We start from the raw sequence: 16,886 nt of genomic DNA, 5'->3' as shown, positions 1-16,886 counted from the left end.
TGAAGGAGAAAATTATTATTTCAAGTAAAAATCATTATTTCTAACCTAGTCAATGTCTGGACTATATTTTATATTCATTATGCAACTAATAAAATAAATAAAAGTGTGATTTTTCATGGAAAAGACAAAATTGTCTGGGTGACATCAAACTTTTGAACTGTAGTGAATATACACTATCCTTTTATTTATTTGTATTTATTAGTTATAGTAAGGTATATGTTAATATTATTCTTATTTTGGGTTTTCTTTGTCATATGATTAGTGTGAACATGCACTTATAATGTGCACTATACCAACTCACGCTCTGGCTCATTTTTTTTTTATTTTTCTTAAATCAAACATAGCGTCCACTGTCTATTTCAGACAATTTTGCGCTCTAAAGTCAAATGGTGCTCCCTCCCATCCGAGCCCTGCCATGCGCCCAAACAGTAGTTTTACACCACATATGGCGTATCAGTGTACTCAAGAGAAATTGCACAACAAATTGTACAGTCCACTTTCTCTTGTTACCTTTCTAAAACTGAAAAAATGAGGCTAAAGCAACATTGCAAGTTTTCTTGGAGCACAAGCACTTTTGAAAATTGATTGCATTTGTCAAGTTTATTCTGAGTAGTCACTGAGCAATGGATCCACTGCAAAAGTGAAGCAGGTAAAATGTAATTTAACATTACTAGATGAAGAATAAAACAGAGTCTTGTTATTTTAATGGTTTAATTCCACCTCAAACATTAACAGTCTGTTCTGCATGTACACCAAAACAAGAGAAGACATTCATTAACTAATTCCTGCAAATCAATTCAGGCCAGCTCTAGCTGACGACTCTTCAGGGGGGAGAGATTGCGGTTGGTGGTGCGGTTGAAAGTGTCCACTGTTGCAACATACTGCCCCACAGGAAGGATGAGCTTTCGACGACTATCTACACACTTCTTGTCAAGACTAAGAGAATTTTCCTTACACTTGATGTCGGCTTCTATACGAGCAAGATGTTTGTAAAGAGCATCCAAGGCATCTCTGCAGGAATAGAATGGGCAATTAATCCAGTTGGACTACTGAATATGACTGTGTGAAGTTATTTCGAGACTAGCATTACTTAGGCTCTTAAGGGAAAATGATTCTAAGGGACAGTCATCACTGCTAATTGTATTGAGAACTTTCGTAATAACATCTACTGGATTTTCTGACTACGAGACACTCTGGCTATAATGTGGGCTTTACACGAGACGAGCTATCGTGTGATGCATCGTCGGGGTCACGGTTTTCGTGACACACATCCGGCATCGTTCACGACGTCGTCTCGTGTGACTCCTCCGAGCGACGCAGAATTGCTCACAAATCGTGAGTCGTGTACTCGTCGCTGAGTTTTAAAAAATTGTTTATTTAACATTGCGCCGGTTGTTCATCGTACCCAGGGTAGCACACATTGCTCCGTGTGACACCCTGGGGACGATGAACACAGCTTACCTGTGTCCCGCGGCACCCGCCAGCTATGCTGAAGGAAGGAGGTGGGCGGGATGTTTACGTCCCGCTCATCTCTGCCCCTCCGCTTCTATTGGCCGGCGGCTGTGTGACGTCGCTGTGACGCCGAACGTCCCTCCCCCTTCAGGAAGAGGATGTTCGCCGCCCACATCGAGGTCGCTCAGCAGGTAAGTACGTGTGACGGCGGTTTAACGACTTTGTGCGACACGGGCAGTGATTTGCCCGTGACGCACAAACGACGGGGGCGGGTACGATCGCTGGTGCAATCACACGATAGATCGTAACGTGTAAAGCCCACATAAGACACACCCGCGTTTGAACAACAAAAAATAGGAAAAAATATTAAAACTACCTTGGTGATGAAAAGATGTGGCGGATGTATTATCACTCTTGTTTGTGCTCATTTCTTGGTGCTCTAGGGTTGAACAGGGGGTGGAGTGGGGGGGGATTTATTCCAGGGGTGGGACGGTGGCTCAGTGGTTAGCACTGCAGTCTTGCAGCGCTGGGGTCCTGGGTTCAAATCCTACCAAGGACAACATCTGCAAGGAGTTTGTATATTCTCCCCGTGTTTGCGTGGGTTTCCTCTTGGTACTCTGGTTTCTTCCCACACTCCAAAGACATACAGATAGGGAATTTAAAGTGTGTAAAGTGCTATGGAGTTAATGAAAAAAGTTTGTTTAAAAGAACTGAAAGTCCTCAGTAGTTGATACCTTTTAATGGCTAATTGAAAAGATGGTAATAATAGCAAGCTTTCCAGACTACTCAGGTCTCTTCATCAGGCATGGTATAACACAAATATATGGTATAACACATGTGTTATACTGAGCCTGATGAAGAGACCTGAGTAGTCTGGAAAGCTTGCTATCATTACCATCTTTTCAATTAGCCATTAAAAGGTATCAACTACTGAGGACTTTCAGTTCTTTTAAACTTGTGTTATACCATGCCTGATGAAGAGACCTAAGTAGTCTGGAAAGCTTGCTATCATTACCATCTTTTCAATTAGCCATTAAAAGGTATCAACTACTGAGGACTTTCAGTTCTTTTAAACTTGTGTTATACCATGCCTGATGAAGAGACCTGAGTAGTCTGGAAAGCTTGCTATCATTACCATCTTTTCAGTTAGCCATTAAAAGGTATCAACCACTGAGGACTCTCAGTTCTTTTAAACAAACTTTTTTTTATCTATACTGGCTAACACGGTACAAAGATATATTTTACCTGTGTGGAATTAATGGCGCTATACAAGTGAATAAATATTGATATTATTATCCCAAAGCAGTAAAGGATGGTTGTATCAAAAAATGTTTTTTTTAAGTGTGGGGCATGTCATTGCAAATGCTGTAATTTTGCAAAAAAATCAAAAACCTTTTCTTCTATGTCCAATAACAGTGTGTACAACATTAATACATTTCTTAATTGTAACACTGATCATGTTGTATACTTGATTGAGTGCCAGGCATGTTGTATACAGTATATTGGTTGTACAATTGGTCTGCTAATGAAACGCATACGTAAGCACTTATCAGATATACCGAATGCTTTTTCAGGAAGGACATCAGCAGTGTCCAAACATTTTTCATCAGTACATAACGGAGATGTCAGCTGTTTTAGCTTTGTGGGCATTGAAAAAGTCTCTAAACCATCAGCTTTTGTCTGAGGGATAGACTCTTCTTCAAAGTATAAGGCTATGTGTGCACGTGTGCGCTCTGCACCGCACCTAAAAGGTGCGCTTCAGAGCGCAGCTGAAAAGCTCCGTTCTGAAGCGCATGGTGCCAGCAGAGAACGTGCGCTCTGCATGCAGCTCCTGCCATAGACAGAGCAGGGGCTGCCGGCAAAGCGCACGGAAGAAGTGACATGTCACTAACAAATTGCATTGTTCACCAATTTAATAAGCCCGAAAAAGCCCTCCATGTCCGGCGTACTCCAGGATGGTCCAGCGTCGCTTCCAGCTCTGCTGCATGAAGGTGACCGGAGCTGCAGAAGACACAGACGCTCCTGTCAGCTCCACAGAGCTAATGAAGGGAATAGCGCAATCAGCTGAGCTGTCACTGAGGTTACTCGCGGCCAACGCTGAATACAGCTGATCGCGCTATTCCCTTCATTAGCTGCGTGGAGCTGTCAGGAGCGGATGTGTCTTCTGCTGCTCCGGTCACCTCCATGCAGCATAGCTGGAAGCTACGCTGGACCATCCTGGAGAGGGCTTTTTCGGGCTTATTAAATTGGTGAACAAGGCAATTTGTTAGTGTTTTTTTTTCTAATAAAGGATTGTTTGGGTGTGTGTGTTTATTTAATGTAATTTACAGATTAATCATGGAAGGTATCTCGGAGAGACGCCTGACATGATTAATCTAGGACTTATTGGCAGCTATGGGCGTCCAATAACTCCTTATTACCCCGATTTGCCAACGCACCGGGGCAAATCGGGAAGAGCCGGGTACAGTCCCAGAACTGTCGCATATAATGTATGCGGCAATTCTGGGCGGTTGCTGACTGATATTGTTAGGCTGGGGGGCTCCCCATAACGTGGGGCTCCCGATCCTGAGAATACCAGCCTTCAGCCGTATGGCTTTATCTGGCTGGTATTAAAATTGTGAGGGACCGCACGCCGTTTTTTTTAATTATTTATTTATTTATTTTACTGCACAGTATAGACACGCCTACCGGCTGCTGTGATTGGGTGCAGTGAGACAGCTCTCACTCAGCGTGGAGGGCGTGTCTGACTGCAACCAATCACAGGCGTCTGTGGGTGGGGAAAGCAGGGAATACGAGATTGATTAATGAGCGGCCGGCATATTCAAAGTAATTGTTGCCGCGTATTCTCTGCACAGCTGTTCCTCGCCGCGCTGGTGATCGGGGAGCGGTATGAGCCGGGGAAGAAAAGAAGGGAATTTTGTTTACTTACCGTAAATTCCTTTTCTTCTAGCTCCTATTGGGAGACCCAGACAATTGGGTGTATAGCTTCTGCCTCCGGAGGCCACACAAAGTATTACACTTTAAAAAGTGTAACCCCTCCCCTCTGCCTATACACCCTCCCGTGGATCACGGGCTCCTCAGTTTTAGTGCAAAAGCAGGAAGGAGGAAAACTTATAAATTGGTCTAAGGTAAAATCAATCCGAAGGATGTTCGGAGAACTGAACACCATGAACCAAAAGAACAATTCAACATGAACAACATGTGTACACAAAAGAACAACCAGCCCGAAGGGCACAGGGGCGGGTGCTGGGTCTCCCAATAGGAGCTAGAAGAAAAGGAATTTACGGTAAGTAAACAAAATTCCCTTCTTCTTTGTCGCTCCATTGGGAGACCCAGACAATTGGGACGTCCAAAAGCAGTCCCTGGGTGGGTAAAAGAATACCTCGATAAAAAGAGCCGAAACGGCCCCCTCTTACAGGTGGGCAACCGCCGCCTGAAGGACTCGCCTACCTAGACTGGCGTCTGCCGAAGCATAGGTATGCACCTGATAGTGTTTCGTGAAAGTGTGCAGACTAGACCAGGTAGCTGCCTGACACACCTGCTGAGCCGTAGCCTGGTGCCGCAATGCCCAGGACGCACCCACGACTCTGGTAGAATGGGCTTTCAGCCCTGAAGGAAGCGGAAGCCCAGAAGAACGGTAGGCTTCAAGAATCGGTTCCTTGATCCACCGAGGCAAGGTTGACTTGGAAGCCTGCGAACCCCTACGCTGGCCAGCGACAAGGACAAAGAGCGCATCTGAACGGCGCAGGGGCGCCGTGCGAGACACGTAGAACCGGAGTGCCCTCACTAGATCTAATGAGTGCAAATCCTTTTCGCATTGGTGAATTGCATTAGGGCAAAATGAAGGTAAGGAGATATCCTGATTGAGATGAAAAGGAGATACCACCTTAGGGAGAAATTCCGGGACAGGACGCAGAACCACCTTATCCTGGTGAAAAACCAGGAAGGGGGCTTTGCATGACAGCGCTGCAAGCTCCGACACTCTTCGGAGTGATGTAACTGCCACCAGAAATGCCACCTTCTGCAAAAGACGTGATAAAGAGACATCCCGCAGCGGCTCGAAAGGTGGTTTCTGAAGAGCCGTTAGCACCCTGTTAAGGTCCCAGGGTTCCAGCGGACGCTTGTAAGGTGGGACTATGTGGCAAACTCCCTGCAGGAACGTGCGGACCTGCGGAAGCCTGGCCAGGCGCTTTTGAAAAAATACTGAGAGCGCCGATACTTGTCCCTTGAGAGAGCCGAGTGACAAACCCTTGTCCATTCCGGATTGAAGGAATGAAAGAAAAGTGGGTAAGGCAAACGGCCAGGGAGAAAAACCATTATCAGAGCACCAGGATAAGAAGATCCGCCAAGATCTGTAATAGATCTTGGCGGACGTTGGTTTCCTGGCCTGTCTCATAGTGGCAATGACATCCTGAGATAATCCTGAAGACGCTAGGAGCCAGGACTCAATGGCCACACAGTCAGGTTGAGGGCCACAGAATTCAGATGGAAAAACGGCCCTTGTGACAGCAAGTCTGGGCGGTCTGGAAGCGCCCACGGTTGACCCACCGTGAGATGCCACAGATCCGGGTACCACGATCGCCTCGGCCAATCTGGAGCGACGAGAATGGCGCGACGACAGTCGGACCTGATCTTGCGTAACACTCTGGGCAGCATCGCCAGAGGAGGAAATACATAAGGCAGTCGAAACTGCGACCAATCCTGAACTAATGCGTCCGCCGCCAGAGCTCTGTGATCTTGGGACCGGGCCATGAATGCCGGGACTTTGTTGTTGTGTCGTGACGCCATGAGATCGACGTCCGGCGTTCCCCAGCGGCGACAGATCTCTCGAAACACGTCTGGGTGAAGAGACCATTCCCCCGCGTCCATGCCCTGACGACTGAGAAAATCTGCTTCCCAGTTTTCTACGCCCGGGATGTAAACTGCGGAGATCGTGGAGGCTGTGGCTTCCACCCACTGCAGAATCCGCCTGACTTCCTGGAAGGCCTGACGACTGCGCGTGCCGCCCTGGTGGTTGATGTATGCGACGTCAGTGGCGTTGTCCGACTGTATACGGATCTGTCTGCCCTCCAGCCACCGATGGAAAGCCAATAGGGCTAGATACACTGCCCTTATCTCCAGAACATTGATCTGAAGGGAGGACTCTACCGGAGTCCAGGTTCCCTGAGCCCTGTGGTGGAGGAAAACCGCTCCCCACCCTGACAGGCTCGCGTCCGTGGTGACCACAGCCCAGGTTGGGGGTAGGAAGGATTTTCCTTGCGATAGAGAATTGGGAAGGAGCCACCACTGAAGAGACGTCTTGGTTGCAAGGGACAGAGAGACGTTCCTGTCGAGGGAAGTCGACCTCCTGTCCCATTTGCGGAGAATGTCCCATTGGAGTGGCCGCAGATGGAATTGCGCGAACGGCACTGCCTCCATCGCTGCCACCATCTTCCCCAGGAAGTGCATGAGTCACCTCAAGGGGTGTGACTGACCCCGAAGAAGAGATTGCACCCCTGCCTGCAGAGAAAGCTGTTTGTCCAGCGGTAGCTTGACTACCGCTGACTGTGTATGAAACTCCATCCCGAGGTAAGTCAGTGATTGGGTCGGTGTCAACTTGGATTTTGGGAAGTTGATTATCCACCCAAACTGCTGGAGAGTCGCCAGAGCGACGGTAAGGCTGTGTTGACACGCCACCCGAGAAGGTGCCCTGACTAGGAGATCGTCTAAGTAGGGAATCACCGAGTGGCCCTGAGAGTGTAGAACCGCCACAACGGATTCCATGACTTTGGTGAACACCCGTGGGGCTGTCGCCAGGCCGAAAGGCAATGCCACGAACTGAAGGTGTTCGTCCCCGATGGCGAAACGCAAGAAGCATTGATGTTCGGGTGCGATCGGCACATGGAGATAAGCATCTTTGATGTCGATCGATGCTAGGAAGTCTCCTTGTGACATCGAGGCGATGACCGAGCGGAGAGATTCCATCCGAAACCGTCTGGTGCTCACATGTCTGTTGAGTAGTTTGAGGTCCAGAATGGGACGGAATGATGCGTCCTTCTTTGGCACCACGAACAAGTTGGAGTAAAAGCCGCGACCATGTTCCTGAGGGGGAACAGGGATCACAACTCCTCCTGTCTTCAGAGCGTCCACTGCCTGAAAAAGTGTGTCGGCCCGAGCGGGGGGCAGAGAGGTTCTGAAGAAACGAGTCTGAGGACGAAAGCTGAACTCTATCCTGTAACCGTGAGACAGAATGTCTCTCACCCATCGGTCTTGAACATGTGGTCACCAGGCGTCGCAAAAGCGGGAGAGCCTGCCACCGACCGAGGATGCGGTTCGGGGATGCCGAGAGTCATGAGGAGGCCGCCTTGGAGGCAGTGCCTCCGGCGGCCTTTTGGGGGCGTGACTTAGACCGCCACGCATAGGAGTTCCTCTGGCCTTTCTCCGGCCTGCTGGACGAAGCGGATTGGGACTTGGCGGAGGGACGAAAGGACCGAAACCTCGATTGAATTTTTCGTTGCTGAGGTCTCTTAGGTTTGGACTTGGGTAAGGAGGAGTCCTTTCCCTTGGATTCCTTAATAATCTCATCCAATCGTTCGCCAAACAATCGGTCGCCAGAAAACGGCAAACCGGTTAAGAACCTCTTGGAGGCCGAGTCTGCCTTCCATTCGCGCAGCCACATGGCCCTGCAGACTGCCACAGAATTAGAGGATGCCACCGCTGTACGGCTAGCAGAGTCTAGGACTGCGTTCATGGCGTAGGAAGAAAAAGCTGACGCTTGAGAAGTCAGAGACGCAACCTGCGGAGCAGAATTACGTGTGACTGCATTAATCTCAGCCAGACAAGCTGAGATAGCTTGGAGTGCCCACACGGCTGCAAAGGCCGGGGCAAAAGACGCGCCCGTGGCTTCATAGATGGATTTCACCAGGAGCTCTATCTGCCTGTCAGTGGCATCCTTTAGCGATGAACCATCTGCCACCGATACCACAGATCTAGCCGCCAATCTAGAGACTGGAGGATCCACCTTGGGACACTGAGCCCAACCCTTAACTACGTCAGAGGGGAAGGGGTAACGTGTGTCAGTAAGGCGCTTAGTAAAGCGCTTGTCCGGAACCGCTCTGGGCTTCTGGACAGCATCTCTGAAGTTAGAGTGATCGAAAAACGCACTCCGTGTACGTTTGGGGAACCGAAACTGGTGTTTCTCCTGCTGAGAAGCCGACTCCTCTACAGGTGGAGGCGGGGGAGACAGATCTAACACCTGGTTGATGGACGAGATAAGATCATTTACTAAGGCGTCCCCTTCAGGGGTATCAAGATTGAGGGCAAAGTCAGGTTCAGAGCCCTGAGCTGCGACGTCCGCCTCGTCCTCCAGAGAGTCCTCAAGCTGGGAACCCGAGCAGTGTGAAGAAGTCGGGGAAGATTCCCAGCGGGCCCGCTTAGCCGGTCTGGGACTGTGGTCCGGGCAGGAGTCCTCCGCGTGGGACCTAGGGCCCAACCTGGGAGCGCGCTGCGGCGCGGACCGAGAGGGGCCTGGAGGCGACGATCCAACGGGGACCGGGGCCTGTGTAAGGACCGGTCTGGACTGCAAAGCTTCTAGCAGCTTGGCAGACCATTTGTCCATAGACTGAGCCATGGATTGTGAAAGTGACTCAGAGAGTTTCTCAGCAAACGCAGCAAACTCTGTCCCTGCCGCCTGGACAGGGGGAGCAGGGGGGGTCTACCTGAGCTGAGGGGCCCACTAGTGACCGAGGCTCCGGCTGAGCAAGCGAAACAGGGGTCGAGCATTGCTCACAGTGAGGGTAGGTGGAACCCGCAGGTAACATAGCCCCACAAGAGGTACATGTCGCAAAAAAACCCTGTGCCTTAGCACCTTTGCTCCTTGTGGACGACATGCTGTTGTCTCCTAGGAGAGTGATCACTGAGGGTATATGGGAAGGGGTATACAGCCCGACCGAACAGAAATATGTATATAAATACGTATCTATTCCGGCACCCTAGGGGGGACCAGCACCGGGTGACCGGTGTGGCTTACCGACCTCTAAAAAGCGGAGTGTGTGTCCTCCAGATTCCCTGCCTTAGGTCTCCCAGAGCTGCAGAGCTCTTCTCTGATAATCCTCCACCGGCAGAATGCCAAAAACATGGCTGCGGGAGCTCTCAGGGGAGGAGTGGAGCCGTGGGCGGTGCTAGAAAAAGTGCGGGAATCTGGGGTCCCCACAGTGATCAGTGAGGGGGGAGGAAACATACAGGATGCTCCGGCCCTCACATCCGACGTCAGGCCGGCCGTCCCGCCCTTACCCCTGACAGGCAGGCCCGGGGGCGGGATTTTTGCTACTAGGCCGCGATGAAGCCGGGGACTAAATTTAAGACCGCGGCCGACAAGCAGGCGCGGTCGGCGCGGAAGTCCGCCGGTCTTCACAAATCAGCGGCTGCTGCAGCGTCCGGGAAGAAGGCGCTCCATGCACAGTCCCCATGGGGACACAGAGTACCTTATAGATGCAGGGCCCGGTCCCTGAGGATGAATAGACTCCTGTCCGGCAGATTCCCACAGGGGCTGCGGAGGGAGCCCGGTCCCAGTGAATGGATGACCGGTCAGGATCCCACTTCTCCCAGAGCCGCTAAGGGATGGTGAAGGAAAAACGGCATGAGGCTCCGGCCTTTGTACCCGCAATGGGTACCTCAACCTTAACAGCACCGCCGACATAGTGGGGTGAGAAGGGAACATGCAGGGGGCCCCGTGGGGGTCCTCTTTTCTTCCAACCGATATAACTAATCTGAGAATGCATGAGTGGATGTGTGCCTCCTTCCACACAAAGGATAAAACTGAGGAGCCCGTGATCCACGGGAGGGTGTATAGGCAGAGGGGAGGGGTTACACTTTTTAAAGTGTAATACTTTGTGTGGCCTCCGGAGGCAGAAGCTATACACCCAATTGTCTGGGTCTCCCAATGGAGCGACAAAGAAAAACCGAGCGCCAATGTAAGTATGACTGAGAACAGCAGAAAAAAAGGTAAGTATACTGACTTTAATTTAAAAAAAATAAATAAATAACATCGCTAGTGTAAAAACGTGTGCGGTACGTGCAGGCACGGACCCATAGACTAAAGCGGGTCCGTGCCTGCGTGCTGCCGGCCAAAAACGGACATGTCGTCCGTGTAGAAAAGCGCACACACGTACTTACCACACGGACACACGTTCCGTGTGATTTTACGTGTGTGTGCCATCTACCATTGAATAACATGGGTCTCCGTGTGTACGTGTCTCCAGTACGTGCAAATACATACCGCACACGTACAAATTAAACGGATGTGTGTTGCGGGTCTCTCTGTCGGTCTCTCTGTCGGTCGGTCTTTCTCTCTCTCTGTGTGTCGGTCTCTCTCTCTCTTTCTCTCTCTCTCTCTTTTTCTCGCACTTTTTCTCTCTCTTTTTCTCTCTTCTTTTCTCTCTCTTTTTTTCGCTCTTTTTTCTTTCTTTCTCTCTATCTTTTGTTCTCTCTCTTTTTCTCTCTTTTTTCTTTCTCTTTCTTTTTTTCTCTCTCTTGTTCTCTCTCTCTCTCTGTCTTTTTCTCTCTCTCTCTCTTTCTCTCTCTTTTTCTCTCTCTCTCTTTTTCTTTATCTCTCTCTCTTCTTCCCTCTCTCTTTCTCCATCTGAATTTCCAGTCTGTCTCGTTCAGTTCCCCTCACTCCCGATCACATGACTCCAATACCCGCCCATAATTTCAAGTGACAGGATCCTGTAAAATAACACTTGCGTTTGCATGCGTTTCTCTTTGGAAAAACAGGATCCGCTTTTGCAGTAAAAAAACGTTCAGGGCGCATGTTAAAAAAACGTAGTGTGAAAGCAGTCTAACATACTACAACCATTAATTAGAGTGAGAGAGTGAGTGAACTATATAACTTATGAATACTCTACCCTGTGATTTAAAGGGAACCAACCAGCAGGATTTTGCTATATGAAGTAAAGGCAGTCCCATACTGGCATTAGGATGCTGAATCCAGGCATACTTTTTGTTCAAAGATCAGATGCTTGGTTGCTGAAATATCTTTAATCAAAGTTGCAGAAATGCACTTGAACTTTGATTGAGGTGTGCATCGGGGGCGGGCCTTTGTGGGTCGGGTCCTCTGTGTATATTCCTCCTCCTGCATCCTCTATGGTGTGCCCCCTTTTCTTTATTTAAATATTGCACCATGCCGCCATTGCTGCTGTTGGCGGTTTGAGTCCACACCACTTCTCCCAGATACTGTTAGTGTGCAGCACTGATGTCACATTTAGGCTAAGTTCAACTTCCGTTGTTTTCCATCAGTGACAATCCGTCGTTTTGAGAAACAACTGAATCCTGCAGAGCTTCAGTTTTTTCCCCATAGACTAGTATTAACGACGGATTGTGACTGATGGCCCTGCGTTGCATCCGCTATGCGACTGATCAGTCATGAAATGACTGACAGTTGGGCGAAAGCAAAGCAGAATGTAACATGTTTTGGAGCTGCAAAAAAAACGCACCGCGCTGGATTCCATCGGCATCCGTCATGGTTATAATGGAAGCTTATGGGCGCTGGAATTCGTCGGAATCCATTAAATGACTGATTCCGGAGACGGATCCGTTTTTAGCAACAGAGCATGCTCAGAAGTGGAAATTCCTTTCTGGTTAGTACAAAATTCTCTCTCTCACTCTCTCTCTCTCTCTGTCGGTCGGTCTCTCTCTCTCTCTGTCGATGTCGTTCTCTCTCTCTGTCGATGTCGGTCTCTCTCTCTCTGTCGGTCTGACCCTCCCTCTCCCTCCTTCATACTCATCGATCACCGGTGCGGCGCTGCATGGCTGTCACACTGCTCAGGTGGCTACTCCTGGATTTGAAAATGCTGGCCGCTCATTATTCCATCTCGGATTCACTGCTTCCCCCGCCCACTGGCGCCTATGATTGGTTGCAGTTAGACGAGCTACCCCCACCATGAGCCAACCAATCACAGCCGACGGTGGTCTTGCAGTAAAATAAATAATTTTAAAAAAACGGCGTGCGGTCCCCCTCAATTTTGATACCAGCCAAGGTAAAGCCACACGGCTGAGGGCTGGTATTCTCAGGATGGGGAGCCCCACATTATGGGGAGCCCCCCAGCCTAAAAATATCAGCCAGCAGCCACCCGGAAATGCCGCATGCATTAGATGCGACGGTCCCGGGACTCTACCCGACTCATCCCGATTGCCCTGATGCGGTGACAATCGGGGTAGTAAGGAGTTAATGGCAGCCCATAGCTGCCACTAAAGCGGGCTTTACACGCTGCGATCTCGCTAGCGAGATCGCAAGCGATCGTACCCGCCCCCGTCGGTTGTGCGACACGTGCAAATTGCTACCCGTGCCGCACAACCTCGCTTAACCCCATCACATGGACTTACCTGCCCTGCAACGTCGCTCTGGCCAGCGAACCGCCGCCCAATAGAAGAGGAGGGGTGGAGATGAGCGGGACGTAACATCCCGCTCACCTCCTTCCTTCCGCATTGCCAGTGGAGGCAGGTAAGGAGATGTTCGTCGCTCCTGCGGTGTCACACACAGCGATGTGTGCTGCCGCAGGAACGACGAACAACATTGCTAATAAGCAAAAAACGATTTTTTGTTTCAGAACGACCTCTCAGCGGCAAACGATTTTGACCGCTTTTGCGATCGTTTAAGGTCGCTCATCAGTGTCACACACTGCGATATCGTTAATGACGCCGGATGTGCGTCACAAACACCAGGAGCCTGACGATAATTCATTAATGATATCGTAGCGTGTAAAGCCCGCTTAAGTTCTAGCTTAGGGATGGCAGGCGTCTATGAGACACCACCAATCACTAAGCTGTAGTGAAAGTAAATAAACACAAACTCCTTGAAAAATCCTTTATTTGAAATAAAAGACATAAAAACACCCTCTTTCACCACTTTATTAATCCCCAAATACCTCTCCATGTCCGGCATAATCCACACGAGGTCCCACAACGCTTTCAGCTCTGCTACATCGACAGCTGACAGGAGCGGCCGTAGAACACCGCAGCTCGCTGTGGGCTCCATGGAGCAACTGAAGTGGGTCGCGCTGTCAGTGATGACGTCACTCAGGTAGTGCCGGTGTGTGTGCGGTGATAATGGGGGCGGTAGTGCCTGTGTGTGCGGTGATGATGAGGGCGGTAGTGCCAGTGTGTGCAGCGATGATGAGGGCGGTAGTGTTGGTGTACGCGGTGATGATGGGCGGTAGGGCCAGTGTGTGCGGTGATGATGGGGGGCTCTCTCTCTCTCCCCTTTGCCAGGTAACGGATCTGTTTTTTTAACTGATCCGTCCGATCAGTTGTACCACAATCTGCAATGCATCAGTCACATCAGTCACAAAACTGATTGTGACTGATGCAAAACAATGGGAGTGTGAACTTCGCCTAAGGGCAGCTTTGCACGTTGCAACATCACACGTGCGATGTCGGTGGGGTTAAATCGAAAGTGACGCACATCCGGCGTCACTTTCGACATCGTAGTGTGTAAATCCTAGATGATACGATTAACGAGCGCAAAAGCGTCGTTATCGTATCATCGGTGTAGGCTCCGACTTTTTCAAAATTACGCTGCCGTGACAGGTACGATGTTGTTTCTCGTTCCTGCGGCAGCACACATCGCTGTGTATGAAGCCGCAGGAGCGAGGATCATCACCTTACCTGCCGCCGCCAGCTATACGGAAGGAAGAAGGTGGGCGGGATGTTTACATCTTGCTCCTCTCCGCCCCTCCACTTTGATTGGCCGCCTGCCGTGTGACGTCGCTCTGACATTGTACAACCCGCCCCCTTAGGAAGGAGGCGGGACACCGGCCAGAGCGACGTCGCAGGACAGGTGAGTGCATGTGAAGCTGGCGTAGCGATAATGTTTGCTACGCCAGGAATCACAAGATATCGCTGCTGCGACAGGGACGGGGACTATCGCGTGCGACATCGCAGCATCGGCTTGCGATGTCACAACGTGCAAAGCCCGCCTAACACCGCTACTCAGCAAGTCGTGCTTTGAACGCAAACAGAGCTCAATTATTGGCTGCAGACAAAAATAAACCCAGAGAGCAGTATAGACTCAATGCTGTGCCCAGGGAAGATGAGCACAGTTTTCTTGTTATTAAAAAAAATTGCATCGGGGGAGCCAGAAAAAGCCATACAAATAGAAAGCTTGCACAGACCACTAAGGCTATGTGCGCACAGTGCATTTTTCGGGACGTTTTTGCGTGTTTTTCGAGTGCGTTTTTGGGTTAAAAACTGCATGACTTTGGTTCCCCAGCAAAGTCTATGAGTTTTCATTTTTGCTGTCCGCACACAAATTTTTTTTTAAGCTGTGTTTTTGAGCTTAAAAAAAATAATGGACATGTCAATTCTTTCCTGCATTTTTCTGCGTTTTCCCTCCATGCAATGCATTGGAAAAACGCAGAAAAACGCAGAGATCAAAAACGCACCAAAACGCGGTTAAAATGCATGCGTTTACCTATGCGTTTTTTGCGCGTTTTTGCCGCAGGGTGCGTTTTTATGCGTTTTCGTGCGTTTTTAGTGGCCAAAACCACACAAAAACGCAGCGTAAAAAAAAAACCACAGTGTGTGAACTTATCCTAATGCCGCTGGTTTTGCTGTCTATATTTCTCTGACTGAATATCAGTTCCATCTATCTGAAATGACTGCCTAAGGCGGGCTTTGCACACTACGACATCGCAGGTGCGATGTCGGTGGGGTCAAATTGAAAGTGACGCACATCCGGCATCGCATGCGACATCGTAGTGTGTAAAGCCTAGATGATACGATTAACGAGCGCAAAATCGTTGTAATCGTATCATCGGTGCAGCGTCGGCGTAATCCATAATTACGCTGACGCGACGGTCATCGCTGTGTGTGAAGCCGCAGGAGCGAGGAACATCTCCTACCGGCGTCACCGCGGCTTCCGTAGGATATGCGGAAGGAAGGAGGTGGGTGGGATGTTTACATCCTGCTCATCTCCGCCCCTCCACCGCTATAGGCCGCCTGCCGTGTGACGTCGCTATGACGCCGCACGACCCGCCCCCTTAGGAAGGAGGCGGGTCGCCGGCCAGAGCGACGGTCGCAGGGCAGGTGAGTGCATGTGAAGCTGGCGTAGCGATAATGTTCGCTACGCCAGCTATCACACGATATCGTACCTGCGACGGGGGCGGGGACTATCGCGTGCGACATCGCAGCATCGGCTTGCGATGTCGCAACGTGCAAAGCCGCCCTAAGATAGAGGGGACATTTGCAAAGCTTTCTGCAAACAAAATTTGCAGTGTGTAAATTCACTTTAGCAGACCTTAACATAAAAGCATTAAACAGTGAGGCTTCTGGTGTATCTGATAGTGGGGTTAATAATGGCATGGTGGAAGCAAGTGAAACTTACTGTGACTGGGCAAGTTTTTGTTTCAGAGCAGCAATAGTGCCCTCTAGCTGGTGGACCTCATCTGTCAGCCCATACTGCACCTACAGTACAAATGAAAAATGTTATACCATTGCATGACATGCTAAATTATACAATTCCTGCTACATAAGACTAGTCGCCCCATATACTCATCTCTCCACAAAGACAAAATATATCCCTTAAACACTCTGTCACAGGCCTCTCACCCAGCTAAATTAGACCTGCTTTGCACTGATGTAAGGAAAACACCCAGAAACATGTATCTGCCAGTGGAGTGTCTGTTTTGGCTTCTATACTTAGTCATGTGGCAAGGCTTGTTAAGAGGTCAAAATTACCTTTTAGGACTGCTACATCCATGTGGTACTATAGTTCAAGTTCTCTTCCACTCTGAAGAGACTATTTGCTTATTTTAGATTCTAATAGGACTGCATAGACTAGAATTCTCCATATCATCCTGGTACGCTCCAATGGGAGAGACATTACATCTTAGACACTCTGACAGAGGCATCTCACACAGCCAAATCAGACCTCCTGCTTTGCACTGATCAGGGGCAAACACCATGAAACGTGTCTGCAAATGGAGTGTCTGGTTTGGATTTTTATGTTAGGTCAAGTGGTAAAGCTCTTTAAAGGGATCCGGTTATGTCCCCAAATACTATTAACCTGTAGATTTACCTTGTAACTGCAGGTTACTAGTGTGTTATTACATGACAGGTTCCCAATAAAAGAAGGATTTTTGTGTACTCACCGTAAAATCTCATTCTCTGAGTCTTCATTGGGGGACACAGGACCATGGGTGTATGCTGCTGTGACTAGGAGGCTGACACTAAGTGAACGTAAAAAGAGTTAGCTCCTCCCTGGCAGTGTACACCCCGAGCCGGAGGCGGAACTATGCCAGTTTAGTGCAAAAGCAGTAGTAGGAGAGACCTGAACAACCATAACTAAACAATGTAATACACGAGAAAAATGTGTGGTGAAAAACACGTGTATATATATAATAGCCGGATGGAAACAAAGGTGACCCGCAAACAACATCGGGAAACATCCGGTAAATGAA

The 16,886-nt window shown here is 49.4% G+C and overlaps 1 protein-coding gene across 1 annotated transcript in view; it reads right to left on the bottom strand.

The window, feature by feature from the left end:
* Nucleotides 1-694: 694 nt before the first annotated feature.
* Nucleotides 695-16,886, bottom strand: part of TEKT2 (tektin 2) — a 93,774-nt gene continuing 77,582 nt past the window's right edge. Inside the window, exons 9-10 of the mRNA XM_075334064.1 lie at nucleotides 15,812-15,891; nucleotides 695-1,011 (exon numbers count right to left, since the gene is read on the bottom strand). Of these exons, the coding sequence (XP_075190179.1) occupies nucleotides 798-1,011; nucleotides 15,812-15,891 (294 nt within the window). The 3' untranslated portion in view covers nucleotides 695-797. The remainder of the gene's footprint in view (nucleotides 1,012-15,811; nucleotides 15,892-16,886) is intronic.

The sequence above is a fragment of the Anomaloglossus baeobatrachus genome, chromosome 2 (genome assembly GCF_048569485.1).
Source record: "Anomaloglossus baeobatrachus isolate aAnoBae1 chromosome 2, aAnoBae1.hap1, whole genome shotgun sequence".
NCBI lineage: Eukaryota > Metazoa > Chordata > Amphibia > Anura > Aromobatidae > Anomaloglossus > Anomaloglossus baeobatrachus.
The sequence above is the reverse complement of the archived record's forward strand: the minus strand, read 5'-3'. Positions and strand labels throughout refer to the sequence as shown.